We start from the raw sequence: 24,092 nt of genomic DNA, 5'->3' as shown, positions 1-24,092 counted from the left end.
CACAGTAAATGTGAGTACTGCACTGCCTAACATTCATCTTTCATTTCCCAGGTCAGTATTCCAGTGTTTCTCAGAGGAAGGAGAGGACCCCACCCTGAAAGTCATCCTGAGGACACCTGAGACAACTCATGTCACCTGAGCTGCTCGGAAATAAACAAAAAGCCCTCGTCCAAAACATGGTGCTCAATAATCACTTAACACCTGCAATATACTGTATATATATATTATAACATATATCAAGATAACGATTCTAGGAGGGTCAGGTTATTTATTAGTTAGGTTATATTGTTATATAATGTATGTGTCAATTTAAAGAGTATGGACGAGCCATTTTATCAGTTTTTTCATCATTTCTGTCATTTATTATTTCAAACATAACCACTTTCTCTTTGCCTGCTTAAAAGTAACCTAATCTAATTTAATCAAGCAACGGCCTATACCTGATGTAAAGCTTGTTTCTCGTTGGCACAATTTTACTTCTGATCACTGTAAATTCATTGAGTGTTTTGTGCACTTTCTTAAACAAATCTCACATGATTCTATGGAAATTAAACTGAAGTGGAACCGAGAGGAATAAATCATCTCTTCTAACAGGCTCAATGTAAGATTTCAGTCGCCACATTGGACCAGTTTAAAGATTTTGTTTTCCGTGCATGAAAATAATCTTTAGTGCACATGGTTTGACTAAATGTGTAGAATGACATTGAAACTTTCCTGTGAGTGTGTGCCAAGCGCAGCGGTAGAGAGCGCTCAGGTTGTCTGTGCAGTGTGTGTGTGTGCAGTGTGCAGTGTGTGTGTGTGTGCGTGTGGTACTGTGTGTGTGTGTGTGTTTGGGTCTGTGTATGTGTGTGTGTGTGTGTGTGTGTGTGTGCAGGCTCCGGGCTGTGGAGGCTGAGCAGGAGAGAGTGGGAGGAGCGGAGAGTGCTCCAGTCCAATCCGGGCCGACGGGTAAAGCCTCTCCTATGCGCTCTTCCCTCCCTCAGCCCGCAGAAAACAGTGAAACCCTCCCATAGAGGTGAGAGCGCAGATGTCATGAGAGAGGCGACCACACGACCAGAGCGCAGCGACCGACGCACCGAGCAACCTCAGCCCGCCTCCCCGCGCCCCGGTCTGGGATGCTTTTAGCGCAAGAGACGCCTCCACTCAGGGCAGCCTAGTGGACCTCGACGCTGATCGTCTACACACTCTTTTCGTTGTTGTCATTTTTGAAACACGAGGACAACCCCCCCACCACCACCACCACCACCACGCAACTCCCTCCCCATATATCTCCAAGCATTTCTGTTTATTTCTTCATGAGTGCTGCTTCAGGAAGCGAGCCTCGACACCAGCTCCATCACGGCGAACACCATGAGAGGTAAGACCGTCTCACCGCTCCATGCCGCGCCGCACTTTCCCCAGGCTTCATCCCGCTTAACACAACACACACACAACGCACACAACACATACACACACACATAACACGGCAGCCTTTATCCCAGATTTGGCCTTGAAAGTTTATTCTGGGAGTTTTTCGCTGCAAATCTGTTATGTCCCCTTTTCTCCGCAGAGAAACTTGAAGTGTGTGTGGTTGGGTTTCTCTCCATCCTCACCAGCCAGCTCTCTCTTAAAATGCATACAAAGTTCATCAGGATCTCTGTGCATGTGTGTGTGTGTGTGTGTCCTGAGCCTGAGTGTGTGTGTTCGTGTATAAATAGGCCTAACAAACGTTGCAAATTCGTGCGTAAAGCCGTCGGAGGCTTTGGCTGAAAATTAAAAGTGGCGCAAGATATTTGATTAAAGCTTTTAATCATTTGAGCCCCAAGTCCTCTCCACCTGCGGAAAACCAGGGATCAGATCAGATGATGTGAAGTGGGGGAAAAAACTTTTTTTGTTTCATTATAGGTATAAACTTTATTGACTGTTTCAGGGATACTAAACACGCGCTCCACTAACCCATATTTCTATAACGCGCTGCATGCGCACCCCGCTGGGGATGTTGCATTTCTACGTCAATGTCGTCCTGTGCGTGCAGACACACACACACACACATACTCACACACAAACACACACAGGTTTACACATGTCGTTCAACTCTCAATACGCCTTTGCTTTCTCTCGTTTGATTTCCTTTTAAATGAGAAAACGCATTTTTTAAATCAATCAATACTATTTGCAGTTTATCAGTTATTAGCAGTCAATCATTATACTTCATTATTTTACCCGTTATTACTCTTATAGCTCAGTGTCTGTAGGTTTCTTTTTATTATGACTTCTCTCAATAATGTGCGCTGACGCAAAGTTGCAACACGAGTTCGACTGGATGGTCTTGAAGTCTAATGTAAAGGCTGCGTCGACTCGTCTTAAACTGACACGTTTCCGTATATCACTCAAACTAAGTAAACCACGTCCCGATGTCAAGCAGGAATGAGACAGGAAGTGTTGGAGGATTTCCATCCACATGCACAAAGTCTAAACTTCAGAGAAAACGCAAACGCTCAGCATGATAACGTGGGAAAAAGTAAAACCTTGTTGAAAAAAACGGAGCATAAATATGTTTAAAAATAATAGACACACTTTCACTTAGTTTTTACATTGGCCCCGAGGCATTATTGTAATCAGATGTATAGTTTTGTATTTAATTTATAGTGTTCCTGTTAAAATTAATATCTACATGATTATGAACTTAATTTGAATGTAGTTTGTATCTATCTATCTATCTATCTATCTATCTATCTATCTATCTATCTATCTATCTATCTATCTATCTATCTATCTATCTATCTATCTATCTATCTATCTGTAATGTGTTTTATGTTTGAATGTCATTTAAAGCTTTTTCCTACCTCAGGCCATCAAACCTTAGGCAAGAAAAACATGAGAAGGCCAAACCCCCCCACCCCTCTCTTTCTCTCTCTCTCTCATCCCATGGCAAACTCCTCTGTCATGCACCTTGTATTTTATCCACATTTTAATGGGCCTCGCGACCACTCTCGTGCATGGGAGGCTTTGGGGGGGTATACCGAAAGCTCCTGCTTTCATTTTATTGCCGTGGTTGGCAGAAGAGGCCCCTGAAGCGTCTCTCTCACCTCTCTTTCTCCATGTCTCTCTCTCTCTTTCTCCCTCTCTCACTCTCTCTCTCCATCTTCCTCTCTCCCTCTGCACGCCCCAAAGGGTTTTGTCAGATAGAATTAAATCAGTGTGGGCCGTGCGGCCCCCACTCTCGAACCTGTGTGTGTGTGTGTGTGTAAAGACTCAGCTGCCCTTACACAGAAATGTGCTCACAACCACAAGGTTATAAAAAATAGAGGCCCCTCATGAGCCGTGGTAATTATCACTTAACAATAGCCACAACTCCTGAAGCCCTGACCGAAGATGATGTCATCCCATCGCCAGGCCAGGAAACGCCAGAGAAATATAAAATAATATCATCAGGGCCTTTTCTTCCTGACAGAAAACGGAGCATTGAAGAGTTTTTTTTCTAACATGACTCAACGTTGTGTAGGATGCTGTAAACAGGATAATCATTTCTGTAATTTCAATGGCAACATGATGATGCTGTGGTGTGAGTGGTGCTCCTCTAAAACCCAACAAAGAAGTTGAGTAATAAAATAGCATGGGTAACAGTGGTGTCATATTTTGTTGAAAAGTTTTGGTGATAGCAAAGTTTAGATCTATACAATAAAAACAAAAAAATGGACAAAAAATAACTTAACAAATACAAAAAAGAATTTCATGGTTGTCTATTTTGATGTGAATTTATAGTTTTATTCAATGCAATCAAAAGTTATATTTTGGCGAAATAAATATGGGTTCGCAAAGCGCATCAGAGCCAATCAACATCATCAACCTCCTCCTACCAAAAGTAAAGTCTGAGCAGAGTTTGCGCTAAAGACAAACACACTCTTATACACACTTAGAACCAAGTGAATATTTACATAAACTCACAAAACCTCATGAGCATAAACTGACATGTATTCTACATATCAATTTCTTCCTTTCTCTCTATGATCTCTACATTAGTTCCCATCATCCTGTGTCCAATTGTGTTTTGTATCACTGAAAAAAAGCCACAAGAGCCTTTACACCGCATATATGCTCCTGGGTCGGCAAGGTCAGCGAGTTCATCTATGGAGGGAGCTAAAGGGGAGGAGGGGTTTACAGCGCCATTTGATCTCCCCTGTCAGCGATATGTGTCAATCACATTCTCCCACACTCCTTCACCATGGGAAAAGATAGGATGACAGAAACTCGGGGAGTGTGAGAGAGCGATAAACAAGAAAGGTGATGATGAGTGGTATGAAAAGAAGAGAACAGGAACCACTAAAAAGGCTCAAATCCACAGCAACGTAATTATTAACATTTCCAACATGATTTATATTAGCTCGCAAATGGCCTGGATGCGCTCACACACAAACACAGAAAGCACAGAAAACAATATGCACACGCGCAGCTGCAATACTATGCATGACGGCCTCATCATGTCCAATCCCGCTTTGCAGCAGAGGATTGTGTGACCATTGATTTGGCCGATTCTAAAGCATGCCGCGATCAATTTTTTGTAGAAGCCACCGGAAGCAGCCTGTTTAGATCATTCTAAAACTGGAATGATGTTAAAAGAATAGTTTTGAATCCACAATTCACAATATGTATTACTTAATTTATTTGTTTGTTTTGCTGCTGTAAAGTGTATTCCTATTATAGGTTATGAAAAAGTTTAAATGGATCATTGTGTTTATAAGATATTGGTAACACTTAACTTTAAGTTTCTTTATTTAGCATTAATCGGAAAACAGTCAATAAAGGGTTTATAACACTAAAATGTAGTTGTAAGCAGATCTAAGTGTTTATCAGTGTATTTGCAAACAACTATGATTGCTCCTGTGGGCACCATTGTTGTATACATGGATAATAAACACAGTTGCAGTAATATAAAATATGTCTTATAAAGAAAAAATACATGATAAAATACTACCTAATCTCTGCCTTCAACTGCATTACAATGTATTATAAACATTTCAATACATGTTTATATAATGCTAATAAAATGAACTAATGGAGGGTTATTACTCACTGCACACAATAGTGGGCACCCGGCCTGAGGGAATCTGAGGTTTGCAGTGTTATCAGGGCATGTCTGGTCTGTGGCAGAGCTCTGCGTAGTTGATTGTGTTGTTTATTGTGTGCTTGTGCTGACTAATGGCCCAGTGTTATGTAAGAAGAGAGGAGAGATTACCCCAAGCCCATGCAGGCCACACTGTTAATCCCTCAACATAGCCCTACTGACTGACTGAGGTACCACCTGAGTGCTGTTGCAACACTGACACATGCTCTCTCTCTTACACACACACACACACACACTCACACTTATGTTCAGGACTCCATTCCCACTGGCCGCCCCTGTCTTCGGATACCCCCACTCAACTACTCCTCACTTAGTGCGTCTGCCCTGCACAAAAAACATCCCAGCATGCCACACAGTGTGTGTGGCCTGAATGGCTCTTCTGTGGTCCCACTGAGCCACTATCATAGCCTGTGTTTGTTTAGCATGTGCTCAACGCGCACTCCATGTTGGTTTTATCCCTCCGCCGCTGTCTGGGAGAGGCGAACAGTTTTACCCCCACTCTCTCTCTCGCTCTTCCTTTTCTTAATCTTTATACACACAAAGCGTGGGCTATACGGCACGCTCCGGTTTGTGTCTCCACTTTATCTTAGCCGGGAGGGATTTCAGCTTGAACCACTCCTAAACTCTAATTCTGCCTTGAAGTCATGGAGTCTTCTGACAGCTCCTTCTGTTTTGTCAGTTTTACTCATCCATGAAGGCAGCATATCTCAATGGAGACACAATGATATTCAATATTCACATTTTCCTCCGATTTACATTGAAGTAAAAACCGGGGGAAGAGGGTGACTGCGCTTGTTAAACGCAGGAACCAAGTAATGTATGAACAGAGAGACCAGAGCTATCAGTGGAGGGCTATACTTTCAGGAAGAATCTGCTCATATCAAGAGCAGGGATTCATTTTGATTTCTCATAATCAATCTCGTTTTGTGGACAGCCTGCAGCATGTTCACCTGCACAGTCCGGTTTTATTCAATGTGCTGTAGAACTGAGAATCTCTGAAGTGAATACATGGTCAAATAAAGTTAAATCTGGAGATAAACAATAAAAGTGAATGATAGAGTGAGATAAGAAAAGAGAGCAAGCTCGAGAGAGTCTTAAGAGTTATATAATAGTGCGTTTGTGTGTGTGTTTGTGCGTATGTGTTTGCTTCAGCAAGATAGAGTGAGAGGGATAACAGAGGGGAGGGTGGGGAAAACACTGAAGTTTTAGTTGCAGGAACATAGACACACACACACACACACACACACACACACACACACACACACACACACACACACACACACAGACACACAGACACACACACACACACAACCACACACAAACTCCCCTGTCCTCACGTTACTCTTCGTCAGCACCTGTAATAGTCGTATCCAAAGTCCACACTTGCAAACCACCCATTTGGACTCTGGCTAACACTAAAAGCTGATTGACTCAAAGCCTCTGCTACACACATAAACATATGCATATCGATGAAATGCTTCCTTATTGTTTAATAATGCTGATGTCTCAAGCTACAGAAAATCTAAAAATGACATTGCTGCAAAGTTTTAAACAAGCCAGGTTTTTTTCATCCCATTAAACACGTGGGACGTGGGACGTTCTGAAACAGAAATTATTACTTAAAAGTAGCATGTTTTTGTTAATGTGACAACTTTTGCTTTAAAATAACAGTATTTATCTCTCCATATTTGCAAGATAGATTTATTACGGATATCATGTGTGTGCATTAGCTATCTGAAATCTTAGAGGATGTTGCTAAATGCCTCTACTCTGTGAAGGTGTTCAGTGCTGGCAGGTGCACAGCACGCACTAGCAACATTAAGCCTATAATATGACTTAGCCTACTGCGGCATCTTTTCTTAATGACAAAGATTAGCCTGTTCCTGTGCTTGTAATCTCATTGAAGAGACTCTTATTAGGTCTATCTTTCTTTCTTCCCACATCCCTCTCTCCCTTTCTCTCCCTCACTGTGTCCAAATCTTGAGTTACCTCCTTTAACCTGTGTGCGTGTGTGTGTGCATGTGCGTGTGCGTGTGTCAGTGAGGGTGTGTGCGTCCTAAGCCTTGTCTGTTGACGAGAGTTCTCCTGTCATTCACAAAGAGAATGCAATTATGAAACGAAGACTGATGCTGCTTTTGTTCTCTCGACTCAAATTTAATGTTCATAACACATTCTGTTAAATCATGCCACAAGAGAGAGAGAGAGAGAGAGAGAGAGGGAGAGAGAGAGAGAGAGAGAGCAGGTGAAGAGCAGAGCAGCCGGGTCGAGCGGAGCTGAGCTGTGTGATAGTCTTTGTGATCAATTTGCCTCTGTGAGAGATGCCCCTGGGGCCACTTTGGGGAGAACCTTGTTAGGCTGAGTTAAATTGTTGCCTGGGGCGAGCTATTAGCGGCCATCCCTGGGAGAGGACACACACACACACACACATACACACACTCATGCCCGCTCACACACTTACTTAAAACGACCACGTACGTTCAATCCTTTTGAGAACACGTAGAATCAAATGGGAACTCATTCATTCATATGCTCGTGTTTCACTCAGAGAGACACATAAACACACAACCGGTGGAGCAAGAATCTTTACTTAAGTAGCAGTAACACTGTGTTGTCCTGCTCTTGAGAGGTGTTGAATAAATACATCTATTTACTTACTTACCAGTAATACCACAGTGTAAAAATACTGCATTACAAGTACGAGTTATATCACTGTAAAGGTTAGTTTTGAAAAATAAGGGAATTCAACAAAGAAGTGTAAGCAGTGTAAGAAGTAGTTATTATATAATAAAAAAATGTACTGAAAATATTAAAAGTAAAAGTATTTAAAATGCAGAATGGTCTATTTTAGAGCGACAGTATATTGTATAGAGTATATTATATTATTGTTACTGTTGTAGGAGCTAATCTTAAATTCTTTATTATATAGTTAAATATAGTTAAATCTCTTGCACCTATTCATGGTCATATGCTTAGAAAGAAATCTGTTAATCTGCAAAGTAACTCTCTAAACTTAAGTACGATACATAGGTAAATGTACAGTATTTGTTGTTTTCCAGTTCAACTTCTACTCACATCTGCACTTTTCTTATACGCAAACACAAGTCAATGAATTTCTATGCAGACCACAAGTAAAGATGTATATTGAGCTGGGCAATAAAACAATAACAATAATTATCGCAATATAATTTTATTTGATAGCAAAATTACAAAAATTCAATAAATCGATATGAAAGTATGATTGCACAAGAATGATGAGAGGTATGACACATGTAAAAGTATTTGCCGTTTTCCATCAGTACATAGAGTTTAAGACCGCAGTTAACTGATTGACATTTTAATTTTGAATAATCAATATCAACTGATGGGGGAAAAAATTATAAAGATTTTTTAGCAATATTGTCCAGACCTAGAAGCCTACATTTACATACAATACATGCATTTGTAATAACATTTAATCAGGTTTAAAGAGAAAGTGTCTCTGTGTGAACAACATTCAGAGTTTCCATCCTTCTCTCAGTTATTCAATTCAGTCAGCTATTCACACTAAGTGCTGCTCTCGTCATTATTGCTTTAAAGTCCATTCAGCCTCACTAATGTTGATGCTCCTGTTTGCCGATTTTATCGGACTGACCGCCGGACGTCACTATAAAGGATGTGACTCCAGCCGAACTGAGGGGACATTTGTCTACACCTTATGTAAGAACCCAAAGCAATTTTCTGTCGGTGTTTCTGTGGATGTCCCTCTCTTTCCGTTTCTCTCTCCATACTGGCTGGGGTAGCCACCTTGTCCTCTCCCTTCCCCCCTCAAACACACATACACACACACACACACTGTCATCTGCAATTAGGCTCAAGAGAAACACCATAGAAGGAGGAGCGAGAGGTTAAGGGAGGATGAGGACATGGCCAACGCCAACAAAACGTTATTTCCTCACCTCTCAGAATGAAATGGCAGGATCTCAGTCAGTGTGTGTGTGTGTGGGGGGGTTCCCTTCACCCGAAAAAAAACAAGAACACCACGACCCACTCAGTGTTTTAACAACTCGGTGTGCACACATGCATGTCTGCTAACGTGACAGTGAAGGCGTGTGAGGAGAAAAAAATAAATACATGAGAGAGGTTAAAGCACTGTGTTTGTGTGAATTCATCTGTGTGTGTGTGTGTGTGAGAGAGTGTGCACGTTTGCCCCAGCGAGTGCGCCTCAGTGTGTGCACATTCTCATGGCCGCTTTCAGGACGGTAATGACCAGATGCAGACCTCTCACACTTGGACTCGTTCCTTCCACTCTGATGCACTCGCTCAGTCCTTAAGGAAAGGTCAAAGGCCATGTGGTTCCTACAGGTCACCCAGGGGGCTGGAGTGTGAGCGTACGCCTGTGAGTGTGTGTACAGTGACCATGAGAGGCAGATCTGAGGAGGCAGATGGGCAGACTGTGTGTGTGTGTGTGCGTGTATGTTGAGGCAGGGGTTGGCTTTACCCTGTGGATTTTTTCCCACGCCTCCTCCTCCTCCTCTTATCCATCGGAGGACACATGCACTGGGTGGGAGACCGTGTGAGTGTGTGTTGGGTGGGGGGCAAGCACAGAAATCATACAGTAAAGTCTGTTTTTTTCAAAAGCAGTTTGCTGTAATTTATGCACTCAAGCATGCTGAATGTGTGTCTCTGTCTGTCTGAACCAACGTGTCTGTGTGTGTGTGTGTGTGTGTGTGTGCATGTGAATCGATGCACTGGATGACAGCCAGTGGCCCCCTTCTGTTCCCTCTCTGTGGCATCCAATCGCGCCGCAGCACAATATTCTATGAGCAAACCGCAGCTGATCCCAGACCTGCTATCTGAGCAATTACCCAGAGTGCTTTGGAGCCGCATGGCAAGCTGGACAAACTCATGCCCTCTGACATACACCGTGGGGGAGGGCGAGCGCGACTGTTTTTCTGACTGTTTGTACGTATGTGTGTGTGTGTGTGTTGGCAAAGCATGGGAGCGGGGTCGATGACGTTACTCTGATGGGAAAAGCAGAGGTTGGGGGGTAGGCACATGCAGCAACAGTGTGACTGTATATTACACAGTGGACAAAGACGTGCTTAGCAGCGAGGGATGGAGGTGGGGGAGGGGAGACGGGCATGGCATTATGATTATTACTGTAGCACAGACAGAAGCCGTACACAACCGTGTCACCTTGTGTTAATGAGGATGCTTTGTGTTTGAGTCAGGGAGGATCATCACGGGCGGAAGTTCACTGCTGCTCTTCAAGGCTGCAACTAAAGATTATTTCCCCCCAATTTACTGATAACCCGTTGCTCGGTAGAATAAAAAATAGTAACAAATGTCCATCACATTTTCCGTGTCATGAAGGACAGCTGTCTTATTTTGTCTAAAAACAGACCAAATCAAAGAAAATGAATTTCCAACTGGTTTGGCACTAATAGAGAGCATTCCTCCACCAAGCCTGGTTTGCCACATTATCACCATATTGTACATGTATTGAGATCAGACACATGTACACAGGATTTTCTTCTGTTTACATTAAACACAGACAAATATCCATTCCATATAGTTGAAAGGAATATTTGTTACCGTACAAAAACTAAATATAGATCACCCCCCTGAAAATACTGGTTTTCGTATCATTATCTATATCTGCACAAAATTCTAGCTGCTCGTAGATATTAACACTCTACAGATTCAGATTTTTTTCATGAAGATCCCTGCATTATTTCTTGCGAAATTCACAAAACGTTGAAAAACTGTTTATTTCCCAATGTTAAAGAAAGTTTAAAAAAAATCCTGCATCCAACCCAATACAGATCTGCATTAAAATATAATGAGTTCTTCCATGATTCATACCGCATCCTTCCACCAAATTACGTCGTAATACACCCAGTAGTTTCTGCATAATCCAGTTAATGCAGATGAAAACATAACTTCCTTGGCGGAGGTTCTAACATAAAGCAGAGAAAAGCAGGAGAGCAGAGAGAGAGAGGGGCTCATATCAGAGAATGAATGGCAGGTTTGCTTTAAAATAGTTGCCCATTAATTTTCTGCTCATCCTGCTAATCAATTTATTAACTTAAGTGGTTACTGGTAAAGTTTAAATAATGAATTAAAGCAATTGAGCGGGCTGCAGTGAAGTGCAAGCTTGATACATTGTTAAAATGAAGAGCAAATGACTATCAAAAGCACAGATGGATTAATTTCTAACCTCAATTTTTTTGTACCAATCACAAATTGTGCCAAACAGTTAAAATCAGAGCCCTGGTTAGATTTGTGGACAGATTTAATATTGTCCGTTTGCCTGTATGGCTATGGCTGAAAAATCTTAATACTCCACATATATCATTTTAGTAAGAATATATTTGGGGCATCGAATACCGTTGAACAGACAGAGAAACAGGAAAAAAGGAAAGAGAGAGATGATGAATTTCTAGCTGGACTCAATCTGCGAACGTCAAAGTCACATCGTTACCATCTTAAAACCTAAGCCTGTCAGGGCTCCCAAAACAATGGCATTTATGATAAATACTGTACTTTTTAGAATGTATTTTATTTTAAGGAGAGCAGATAGTCCACCACTCTTCAATATATTTTTTTTTAGATGTTTCAAGCAGTAAAAAGAGACAGGGAAGAGAGATTGTATGACAGCACGCAGCACATCGCCCGTTTGAAACCATATGCAGTGGCAGTATTTCATTGATTTTAATGGGACAGTATGATGTGAAAACATGACAGGAGACACAGGGGAGGTAACCCAAGCAGCTCTGCTATACGCTATTCCCAGCTGTGTGTTCATCCACTCAGCGATCACGCCACCAAAAGTTTTCTCAGTGTTTTTCATCATCGGCAGAGGAGAAGAAAACGCTTGTTCCTCTCTAAGCTCTGTGAGACGCGAAAGACGGAGTAACGCTGAGAGATGGAAATAGATCATGAAATACAGAAACTGGAATGATTTCCCAGTCACACAGCCACTTACAGCGAGTAGGAGCATTCAGAGGGAAATGAAAAAGTCAAACAGACTGAAGTGGATCGGATGGCGAACAGTGATAGCATAATGCACAGTATATAGACATCTAAGAGCAGCGTTGGAGCTGTTCAGCTTTAACAAGGAGGGGTGGGGGGTAAAGTGCTGATCTCCTTCATTTTCCCACAAGATATCTAGTTAACTGGGAAGAAGCTATGCATATTTTTAATGAAGTGAAGATACCACCCACATTCATCCCCAACAAATCAACCCCTGGGACTACAGTAGGAGTTGTGTTTGCATTTCTGAAGCGTTTCACATTTGGGCAAAAGTTACTGTTCCAAAAGCTTTGATTCCACAGCACCGATCTCTAGTGTATATCAGTGTTATTGTTACTGCATGTCACTGTGCATGTGTGTGTGTGTGTGTCTGTGTGTGTATGTTGCCTTGGATATGTTTCTGTTGAAGACTCACCCCGCAGGCTGAATGAATGAAACATGCATGTCCAGTCTGCCCCTTTTGAAACACACGCACACAAACACACAGACACACACACAAACACAGTCGTGTCTTCATGACTTCAGGGAACATTACAGCGACTTGTGTTTATTTCCTGGGATCTTACTCTAACCATAACAATAGTTACAACTTGCCTAACCCTGACCTTTACCTAAACCTAACCCTAAAACATGATTTAGGGTCCCCACAACATGTGTATTACCTGGACCTGGAAATACATACATATGTTAACTACACATGTATAGCAGCACCTAGTGGCCTTGATTTGCTGTTACATTATCAGTATAAAAGAAGAGAGATGCCCTTTTAAATAGCCATGCAATGTCATAGTCATGTGTGAGCCTGTGTGTGAGCTACTTATGAGCTCCAGATGAAGTATCGCTACTATATCTACTATGTGCGGCTCTGGGCTTTTTTCTTCTGCAGAGCAATGTAGATAATTAGGACTCTATTTAGAGAGCGGGCCAGCCCAGGAAATACACAGGAGATCCTCACTTCATTAAAAATCAATTATCATAACACACGTGCCAGCGCAATACAACCCTCATGGCCACAATCAGCTACACACACATGCACGTGTGCAAGCTCGCAGCAGTGTAGCGCACAATGCAACGACTGCCTTTGCCTTGCTCTTTGTAAAAGCCACCTTCAGTTAGTTCTCTAGATTGTGCGGGCCTGATCCTCCTCTTAGCTGAGGAATCGCCAGCGTTGCAGTCCCGCTCTTACATAATAACCTCAGTATAACATGTGCACGCCAGCTGGCTGAGGCGGCTGTCAGTCACTCAGCTCGGACTGGATCAACTCGGGTTGGGAAGAAGTCCCACCCATCTCTGTGAAAGAGCTAGGAGCAAATAAATAATAATAAAAAATACAAATACAGACAGACACAAGTGACTTTTTAGCACCAAGGTTTTGTTGGGAAATGGAAGCCTGTCAGAATGAGGTTAGGGGAGTAGCTGCATTAGACTTCTTTCTCTGATGCTCCACTCTATTTCAGGAATTCTTCTACTAAAACTTTGAAGCTAAAAGTAAAACCCTGAAATCAAACACCCAAAATGCTTTATTGTACATCCTAACTGTGAAAACAATGGGAACACAGTCTCTTCTAAATTTCCAACAGATAACACTTTATTCTGCTACATGTATAATCCACCACTGCAGCTACAGTGTAACAAGGCGGCAAGCGTCTATTGTCGACTGGATGTGGCAGTGGGAGTCCTTTGGTAAACAATTCACAAAGCCTCCGCTGCTGAGAGGGCGACAGGACGAACAGTTGAGTTGGCTGCACACACTGATGACATCACTTCCTTTCAGAGTGTGACAGCTTAGCACATCATCGCAGTGACAGCCAGACGAGTGCAGTGAGTGGGTGGTCACCCTGGCAACAGCAATGCTGTCATGACCATCTCCCTATATCCTACCTGACAGTCCCCGCTGGCAGTGAGCACAACAACACTCTCGACAATGCACACACCCACACTCGAACGCACGGAGACATGTACACATACTTTATATTTCTCGAATGTCTTTCTTATAAGTGAAATGCTCGCTCCAACCATCTCCGAAACACACACCGCAACAATGCAATGCCCACACGCACATGCTCCTGTGGGCATAATTATGTGATACACAGAGGAGTACAATCCCATGGGGAGAAAAAAGAAACACACACTCCTCTGAGGTAGGAAAATGCAAAGAGGGTGTCCTAACAATCGGCAGAGATAATAACTATGTATATCCACATGGCAGCGGCAGCCGCTGAGGGCCGAGCACATCCCGTCAGCCAAAACCCACAGACACTTTCATATTCAAAGACTGAATAAGAGTTTGTTTTAAACTTTCACAAAAGCAAAACGTAAGAGGGTTGTGTAGAACTAAGAATGAAGGTGATATTGGGTAATGACGTATGGCAGATGGACTCTCCTGTCGTCTGTTTGCTGCTTTTATGCGGCCTGATGGTAGCAGCCCATGTCCCGGGCTCAACTGACCTGTTTTACGGTCTATAAATAGTGAGTTATAGGCCATGTTCATTGACAGCTCTGTGTATGTGTAGTCTGTACGTGGTCCCAGACCAGTGCTTTGCTCTGACCCAGTTTGGAGCCAGTTGGCCGGGAATTGGTGGAACTGGGTCACGTCTTGAGCCGCACCAGAACTCTCAACGTGAGCCATGCTACCGCAGGCACAAAGTCAAACCATGTGTGGTTTCGTCCACATCATTCATTCACAGACCGTCTACAACGTGCACAAAGATGCATTGTTGGGTTCGAGGTAGTGTACGTCATGTCAGTTATAATATGACAAGAGATCAATAAGGACACTAGAGGCCAACCACAATAACACAGATGTGAAGAACAGTGAATAGGTTTTACTTTGTTGACATTTTTATGCCTCCTAATGACCACTAGGGGGGCAGGTGAGCAAGTGAATGAATGAAAGCAAAGAACTCTCACTTACTCCATATTCCCACTTCTCTTCACTTATGCTGTTCTAACTCATTTGCATGAATCAGCTGCCACTGACCCACCAGCTGGGAGTCTCTGTCTATTATAGCAGGGTTTTGATCATATAGAGTGGAACAGTCAAACTCCCTGAGCTGCTGCTATAGTTTATAGAGAGTGTATATAAAGAGTGGCAGTGACTGTCTCCACCTGCTTAGTCACTTGGACGAACAGAACTGTCTCCATTGAGCTGCATAGGGGATGATCCAATTATATATACTGCACACTCATTCCTACACAGACATACACACACAGTCATACTTACATTTAAATCTACACGTCTAGAACAATAGAGAGATGGATAGATATATATATAGATAGATGTATAGATAGACAGATAGTCTTGCATGAAGCTGAGGTTCAACTAAGCACAACGTCTGCAAATATAAACTGTAAATCTGAAAAAGCTGTACGTTGCTCTGCTTGTTGACTCTGTCCGTTCTGGAGAAAGTTCATCAAACTTGCACAATTTCCTTCAGGTGGGACTTTTCAAGGAGATTACATGTGAATGGCTATTTCAGCCTTGGCTAAGCCAGTGCTGAGCAGAGGAGGGAACCATGCTCGTCGGGTAATAATTTAGGATTAGATGGGCTGTCTAATCTCTTTATAGACAGTGTGCCATCTCAGCAGACATACCTGCCTACCTCCACATCCATCTCATATCTCTGAACAGGAACTGCGGCTTTCACTTTCCATATATTATGGATTATCACTTCAAAGACACTGCTTGCAGATTCCTCCGTGCGTTACACTGAAATACTCTCAGTAGTTCATATTCTGTGCCTTTGGTTGATCTGTACATGGAGCTACCTATACACAGTGAGTAGAAATTAAAACCAATAAAAGGAAGTACAGTTAGAACTTGTAGTTGATTAAACACTAAAGCTCAGTGTGTGCGTGTGTGCATGTGTGTGTGTGTGTGTGCGTGTGTGTCTGTGCGTGTGTAACATGTGGAAGAACAAGTGAGGTCCTTCAGTGATGGAACCATTTTTCTCATTATGGGTAACCTTTCTAACCCGCAGGGGTCTCTCCTTTAAGCGTAACACACACACACAATTATTGTGGTCCTTAATGTGTGAATGTCTTGTGCCCGCGCTTGTGTGTGCACGTACGGAATCCTTGATGTCCCAGTCATTAAAAAAACTTCTACAAAGACATACAAAATGTCACTGTGCCCTGGTGAAGTTGCACACAGATACAAGCACTGTCTAACCTGCATTGGGTCCTACAGACCCGGTTATATGCTGTTCTTTAACCTGAAATTAGACCTCCGACTGAGACCTAAAACTCTTTGAGTTGACTGAATCAGGTTAGCTTTGTAACGCATTTTTTTCCTGTCCTCTCTCTCTTTCCTTGCAGCCCAGATCGAAGTCATACCCTGCAAAATCTGCGGAGACAAATCATCAGGTATCCACTACGGAGTCATTACGTGTGAAGGATGTAAGGTGAGTTCACGCATCGTTTCATCAGAGCCTGTTTTGTTTTGTTTTGACTCAGAAATGTGCACGCTCATGCACATTCTGCGTTCTAGGGCGCACGTCTGAGTTCATGCTTTCTGTCTCCGTGTAACCAGGGTTTCTTCAGAAGGAGTCAGCAGAACAATGCAGCGTACTCCTGTCCCCGCCAGAGGAACTGCCTCATCGACAGAACCAACCGCAACCGCTGCCAACACTGCCGCCTGCAGAAATGTCTCGCCCTGGGAATGTCAAGAGATGGTGAGGCCCAATGTGTTTATATCTATAAAAACAGAAGCAATTATCACTGAATATCACTTCAATATGCTGTTTTTACACTCAAGCTTTCTTAAGTACGTGTTATCCAAAGATACGCGTTTAAATCCTTTGTTTCTTACAGATTCATGCTACCTAGTGGAGCTGAAATGTTGTGGCAGCTTTTTAAATCCTTGTCTCTATGTTGTATTTTCTCTCCATACAGCGGTAAAGTTTGGCCGCATGTCCAAGAAGCAACGTGACAGCCTGTATGCAGAGGTCCAGAAGCACCAGGCGCGGCTGCAGGAGCAGCGGCAGCAGCAGACAGGTGAAGCAGAAGCTCTGGCACGTGTTTACTCATCCAGCCTAACCAACGGACTGTCCACCCTTAACCATGAGATTGGGGGCACCTACGCCAATGGTCACGTCATTGAGCTGCCCAAAGGTGGCCATGGTAATGGAGGCGGAGTCCCAGGAGGCTACTATGGGATGGATTCCACCCAGCCGTCTCCAGACCAGTCGGGTTTGGACATGTCGGGCATGAAGCACATTAAGCAGGAGCCTGTGTACGACTTGACGCCAGTGCCCAACCTCTTCAGCTACGGAGGCTACCAGGACAGTCAGCTGGGGCCCAATAACGTCAGCATGGGAGAGCTGGGTAAAGACTGCATAATATTTTGTGAGACAGACACAGTCGCATGGTTCATCATTTTAAATCTGCATGAATTATCCAGATAGAAAATGAACAGTTACCCACAAAGTGAGTCAGAGTGCTAATCTGAGTGCAGAACAGCAGATCAGACAGGCTTACACAGCGATCTGACAACGTGTCATATTACTGTATGTTCAGCTCAGGCAGTTGCACATGTTAAGAATAGTTTCAAATTAAGCACTTAACACAAATCCGAGGGAATGTTAAATTAACTGGTAAATGGGCAGAATGGGAAAAAAATGCAGAAAATCTCTTCCTCTATATCTTGAACACACAGATCATAGCACCTACAGGAATATGTGCAGATAACATGCTCGCCTACTCACACATATACCATATTCTACTGTATAAAAAGTATGAATTATTAAATAAAGGAATGGACACACTGTTTGGAATGGAATAAATGAATATAAATCCTCTCTTCCAGACCGTATCGCTCAGAATATCATCAAGTCCCACTTGGAGACATGTCAGTACACAGCAGAGGAGCTGCAGCAGCTAGCCTGGCAGACACACTCCTATGAAGAGGTCAAGATGTACCAGAGCAAGGTGAGGCTTTATCTCTGCTCGTTTTGTGGTTTTACTGATATAGTTACTTTTAATTACCGTTACTTCTTCGCACTAGAGCTAACGGGTACCTCATGGCTCCTTATTCATCAATTTTCAGCATGGAAATTAAACACAACTGTATTTTTTCAGGCTACTGGGGCCATAGCAATCACAAATGAGAAATGAAAGTGTCAAATAGGCATGGTTTCTTTGTAAAGATAGAGTATATATAGCATGTATAACTCTAAACTCTGTGTGTTTGGTTCTAGCCCCGGGACGCGCTGTGGCAGCAGTGTGCCATTCAGATCACCCATGCAATCCAGTACGTGGTGGAGTTTGCCAAGCGCATCTCAGGGTTCATGGAACTGTGCCAGAATGACCAGATCCTCCTGCTCAAGTCAGGTTAGACAACTGGACTGACAATGATGGGCCAGGCACACATCTCTTTCTCTTGCAGAAAAGGTTTTGTGCTTCCTTTCCTTTTGGTCAGTGATGTTCAAACATCTCTCTCCTCTCTTCTTCCAGGTTGTTTGGAGGTGGTCTTGGTGCGGATGTGCAGGGCGTTCAACCCTCTCAACAACACTGTGCTGTTTGAAGGGAAGTACGGAGGCATGCAGATGTTCAAAGCTCTAGGTAAGGGATCGCCGCCTTTACATCACATCTTGGTATAAATGATGGAAAAAGGCCAGTCAAAATTGAAAACACTGTAAGGTATTTTTACTCATCAGCAGATATATGACCATGCTAACAAACCTCTTTTGTCTTCCTCCTGTGTTTCCCTCCAAGGTTGTGACGACTTGGTGAGCGCGGTGTTTGACTTTGCCAAGAGTTTGTGCTCACTGCAGCTGACGGAGGAGGAGATAGCTCTGTTCTCAGCAGCTGTACTAATTTCAACAGGTCAGTGAACGTTTCCTGATGATATAATAATTATAAAAGACGCAGTCTGCGTGGACCTAAGATAACCAACACTTTTGTCTACTTAGATCGGCCATGGCTGATGGAACCGCGGAAGGTCCAGAAGCTCCAGGAGAAGATCTACTTTGCTCTGCAGCACATTATGCAGAAGAACCACATGGACGAAGACGCTCTGGCTAAGGTAGGCCACGCCTCTGTGGTGCTATTAATCATAACAGACTTAAATCTCCAAACCTCTGGCCTCAAGAAGAAGTGAAGCAATGTAAAAAAAAAAAGAAAAACAAGAGGTTCAGCTCTCGACCTCTAACCTTGTCGTTTTCTGAAGTTTTTCAGTCTTAATATCCTGATCCTTGACTTTCTCTCTCTCGTGTCTGGCAGCTGATCAGCCGAATCCCAACGTTGTCGGCCCTGTGCACTCTCCACACCGAGGAGCTCCAGGCCTTCCAGCAGCTCCACCCGGAAACAGTCAACGTCCTCTTCCCTCCACTCTACAAAGAACTCTTCAATCCCGACCCCAACTCTGCCATGGCCCTGCCCAAGTGACTGCCTGTGGTTCAAATGCAACAAACGGAGCCAGCGCAGGACCAAGAAAATAAGACCACAGCCACATCTGACGACACGGCAGTGTCTGCTATGTCATCATCGTGGCAGCCGAATATTCCTGAGCTTCGCCAACCTCATTTCAGGCCGGGGGGGGAGGAGTCATCTGCCAGAAACTTACAGTTACCGCCAACAACAATAGGAATGTCCAGCACTTATCCCATCCTGTTCACCGATACAGGCTGAAGAATGTATATATAAATGAAACACGCCCCAAGCCACAGACCTGAGCGGGGCTTCCTCCTGTCTCCTGAACTGACTGACCTGAAATGTACAGACTTAAAAAGATCTTGGAACAATTTTAAGCTGTCAATCTTTAAGAAAAAAAAATGGGTAAGTTAATTTGATTTAACTTAGAAAAAAATTCTCTTTTGTTTATTGATTTTTTTTTCACATGACAACATTGTGAAGTTGAAGAAGCTGGATGGGGAAGGGAACGGTCGATTTAGAGAAGCTATTGTAGATATTCTTCTAGTGCAGAGCGGATTCCAGTATTACTTCTTGTTCTGTTAAGTTAGTCCTAATTTAAATATACAGTAGCCTACTGTGGCTGACTATACCTTGTCTATGTGTTTTATTTTATTTGATAGTTTCTTGTGTACAGAATTTGTAAAGTTGAGACTTGTAAAAGAATATTGGTTGAAAACTGGGAGCCGATTTTGGGTTTGTTGATATGCAGAAGCCTTGTCTGGATTTTGTTCATATGTAAAGAAGGTACTACATCCTTCTGACGAGAACCTATAGAAATGTAAAAAGAGCATATGAAGGATTTAAAAAGAAAATAATGGCTACTACTTTTCATGGTGGACATATATACGTAAATATTCTATTTTGCAAGAAAAAAGAATCTGGCAGATTTGCCGTCCTATCAATCATCTTTTCCTCGCTGCAATAATTACGTCCAATAAAAGATGGACTGCTTTCGAACAATCAACCAGAGCAACCAATCAGAAACAAGGACCTCACAATGAACCACACCTCTTACCAAGGTCTCCCCCGCCCCTTATTTCTTATGTATCAGGGCCTTGATAAAACATTTCAGATAGAAGTGGACAGAAACTCCACCAACAAAAATGTTTCAATTATATAATAAAAGACAAACTTGAATTTAACTCACAACTTTCCAATATTCAACGTGTGTATGAGCGCTTTAATGCCCTCATCCCTCAAAACACTATTTGCACAATCCAGTCCATGGATGTCAGTCACTCCGGGCTGTAAATATATGAAGGACCCTTTTCTCTTTCTAAAGAGCAATAACTTTCACACTGCCTTTCTGATCTTACTGCTCTTCTTTCCTCCTCTTCCTCCTCTCAGCGGTTTAGAACAGGGTAGCAGTTTTAACTAGAATGCACTATATTTGACTCTTCATCATTAAGTATGTCGAACAATCATCTCTGTGGATGGATTTGACTCCACCACAGAAGTGGCACAAATATGATCTGGGGTTCGGACACGAGACAAAGCACTGACTGAAAGAAATGCCAATTAGCCTCCAGTGATCTTAAATGGCATTTAAAGCTGCAATATTGCATTAAGGATTCATACAGGAGGCGCTGTGATAGACAATCACTTTCTGCTTTTGTTTTTGTTGCAAATTCCATAATTATTAGCACTAACAGACAGACTAATCGTTTTTGTTGCTTTTTCTACATTTAAGTTATGTTGATTGGCATTTTTCCACTGTGTAAAATAACACTGTTTTTTACTGGGTTAGTAATCCAACTCATCATCTCATCATCAATATCTTTTGTTGTGAAGGAACCATTTGATCGATCACATTTTATGAGTTTGTGCAGTTCTCCATTCCGCCACTAGATGCTCTGTGTGTATTGCATTTGTGACAATGAAGAAGATTCCTTTTAAAATAAACTATTTACCAAAATTGACAAAACTACACAATATTAGCACAAATTTATTCTGCAGGTGGTAAATTTACAGTTTGCCACCAAAACAACACTAATTTGTTTTTTTCTTCTGTGGAACAGCAAACATCTAGAGCTATTAAAGCACTACAAGTGTAGATCTCTGTTCAGCTGTCTGATGTTTGCAAATGTTCATTGCACAGTGGCCAAAGCTCTAAATTTCTACTGGCACAGACACAGCCACACCAGTTATGCATTCATTAAAAACATTTCTTCTCCATGTGGAGGGCAAAACGATGTTGACAGCATGGGAAACGAGCATCAATATTAAACACGAGGGATCCGCTCGCATGCATCTGTTCCCGGGCCGTGTCAGTGATCCACTCATAGGTTCCTTCACTCAACCCCCAACACCAACCCCAGATCAGAGGCCAGTGTCTCTTTAAGACAATCACTTGCTCATTAAGGCTCGATGCACTACACAGCATCTCTCAGGGAGCAGCTCTTTTTCTGACTTTGCATTAAAAGAGGGTTTAATATTTTTGCAAATTAAATACAAATTTAATTATACAAGAATAACTTTTTAGAATAAACATGGCATACTGTGTGCCGCCAACGTATGCCTGCGATGGAATCTGCCCAGACAAGGCTTTGATCAGTGTGTGTCTGTGTGTATGTGTGTATAGAGCATGAATTCACTGTCCGAATCTCTTAAGAGCCCAGACTATATGACAAGCACTGTTGCGTAGCACAAGAAAAAAAAACCTATATAAATATATAAATACACTGTATGTCAGTGTGCTCTTGTCACCACGGTACACTCATGTTTACTGCTTATTTTTGCTGCTTTCGGGACAGTGAGGGATGTCCAATAGTAAGCTGTGAATCAAGCGCCATCACGACACCCCTGGGACAGTGAATTCCAACTCTGAATATGAAGTTCTTGTGTGTGATGTGTTTATTTTCCCTTGTTAGACTGTGAATCAGAGGGGTGGGATGGGGTTGTGAGAAGGGATGTGCTGGCAAGAACGAGTGGCAACGCAACACTGTAAGTAAGATACTGTAGCAATAAGAACTGGAGGCATTTACTACTGTCATGTTTGCATTGTAAGATTATTTTTTATTTTATTACTATTTACTATTATTATTGTTCTTATTATGACTACTATTCTTCTATTACTATTAGCCTATTGTTGTTCTGTTCTATTTGCATGACGTTTCATTACAATGAAACATTTGGGGCTTATTTGTGTTTTCTCTTCTCATGATATTGTGGGTTTGGTGGGAGGGGATGTTGGCAGGGTGGGCGATGGGTTTCAGGGCAAATTCTACAACAGTTCAATCAGTTCAAAGGAATTTTTTTTTCACACGCTGAAAGAATTTTAAAATAAAATGCTCTTATTTATGCACAAACAATTTAAAAAATGTGTTGTTGGATTTGAAATGTTTTATTTCTCAACCTCTGAATGTGCGAGTTGGTTTAACCAGTCAATGAACAGCCCCTTTTTTTTTGAACTGGCCTTATTAAACCGGATCAGAGACCCTTAACCTGCAGCGGGAGGGGACAATGTGGGGAGGGTAACCTATTCTGAATGTTATGGAGTAGCCTGTTCAGTGTGAGGGGCTGAACACATCATGCGCCTTTACCACTCCATCGACACAGACTGACATCAGAGCGCATAGTAAAACTAGTCGTCATTTTATGTGACGGCCCAGACAAATTGCGCAAGACATTTTTAATACACTTGGTTTTAAATGCATTTCTTACACTTAAGTCAAATACACTCCACCCTAACCTCCTACTCCCTCTTCTGAGAAAACCTGTGTGAATGTGTGCGTGTGTGTGAGCGACAAAGAAACAGAGAGAGAGTGAGATGATGTTTGCTCTACCAATGCTTTGTAAACTTTCTTGATGCATTACACATGCGTGCAATTGGAGTAGTGTTGAAAACTGTTAATTTATTGTTTAGAATGTCTTTGCATCCCAGCAAGAGCAAATAAAACAAAATGTAGCAATCTGTGACCGAAACCTGAAAGGTGCTTGGGCTACAGAACCTCTTTTACACAGGACTAACGAAAAACAAAACAAAACCAATAAACACAAAAAATGACTTTCTTTTTGTTTTCAAAGTGCCATAGCTAGTGAGGAGACAAGGGATTGGCAGACTGGGGCGTAGATGCTTTACTGTGCGAGTTTACTTAAGAAACCAATCAAAAAAAAGGGGAACTCCATGGAAAATGTGTATTTGATTACACTGACAAACTGTTTTTACATTTTATGCTTTTTTCATTTGTTGAGAGGGGACTCTGCTTGACTCTGAACTCTGACTTTTACTACATCTCCATGAGCTCTGCTGTCGAGTTTTCATTTTCACACAAGACTGAAAGAACACCCACATATGATGGATCTGGCAGTTAGAGGTTCAGAGCTATGCAGGGCCCTTTGTGAGTCCTCCTTTGAGATGTATATACAATGTGAAGGTCTGAAGTGATTTTTGTTAAATTCTATATTTTATCGCTTTTGTAGACATTTTGTTGTGGGAAGAAAAAAATAAAAGAAATTTTATGGGTGCATTTCTGCTTCTTTTTCTGTGTCACACATTCACTTCGTTTAATTATAATATTTTTCAATTGTGCCAAACATGGAAGTATTTTAGCCTGGTGTG

The 24,092-nt window shown here is 42.3% G+C and overlaps 1 protein-coding gene across 2 annotated transcripts; it reads left to right on the top strand.

Annotated features, from left to right (window-relative positions):
• The first annotated feature begins 972 nt into the window (after positions 1-972).
• rorb (RAR-related orphan receptor B) lies at positions 973-24,000 on the top strand. 2 transcript variants are annotated; one of them, XM_035166405.2, is made up of 10 exons: positions 973-1,357; positions 16,436-16,521; positions 16,650-16,791; positions 17,012-17,443; positions 17,925-18,046; positions 18,316-18,448; positions 18,572-18,679; positions 18,833-18,943; positions 19,030-19,142; positions 19,340-24,000. In XM_035166405.2, exons 1-10 carry the CDS (start codon positions 1,351-1,353, stop codon positions 19,502-19,504), a joined length of 1,419 nt encoding a protein of 472 aa, XP_035022296.1. In that variant the 5' UTR covers positions 973-1,350; the 3' UTR covers positions 19,505-24,000. The 2 variants fall into 2 exon arrangements, with proteins under 2 accessions (XP_035022296.1, XP_035022295.1); XM_035166404.2 differs by lacking the exon at positions 973-1,357 and adding an exon at positions 15,685-15,895.
• Positions 24,001-24,092: the final 92 nt, after the last annotated feature.

Source organism: Hippoglossus stenolepis, chromosome 9, assembly GCF_022539355.2.
Source record: "Hippoglossus stenolepis isolate QCI-W04-F060 chromosome 9, HSTE1.2, whole genome shotgun sequence".
Taxonomy (NCBI): Eukaryota; Metazoa; Chordata; class Actinopteri; order Pleuronectiformes; family Pleuronectidae; genus Hippoglossus; species Hippoglossus stenolepis.
This window is presented reverse-complemented; position numbering and strand designations above follow the sequence as displayed.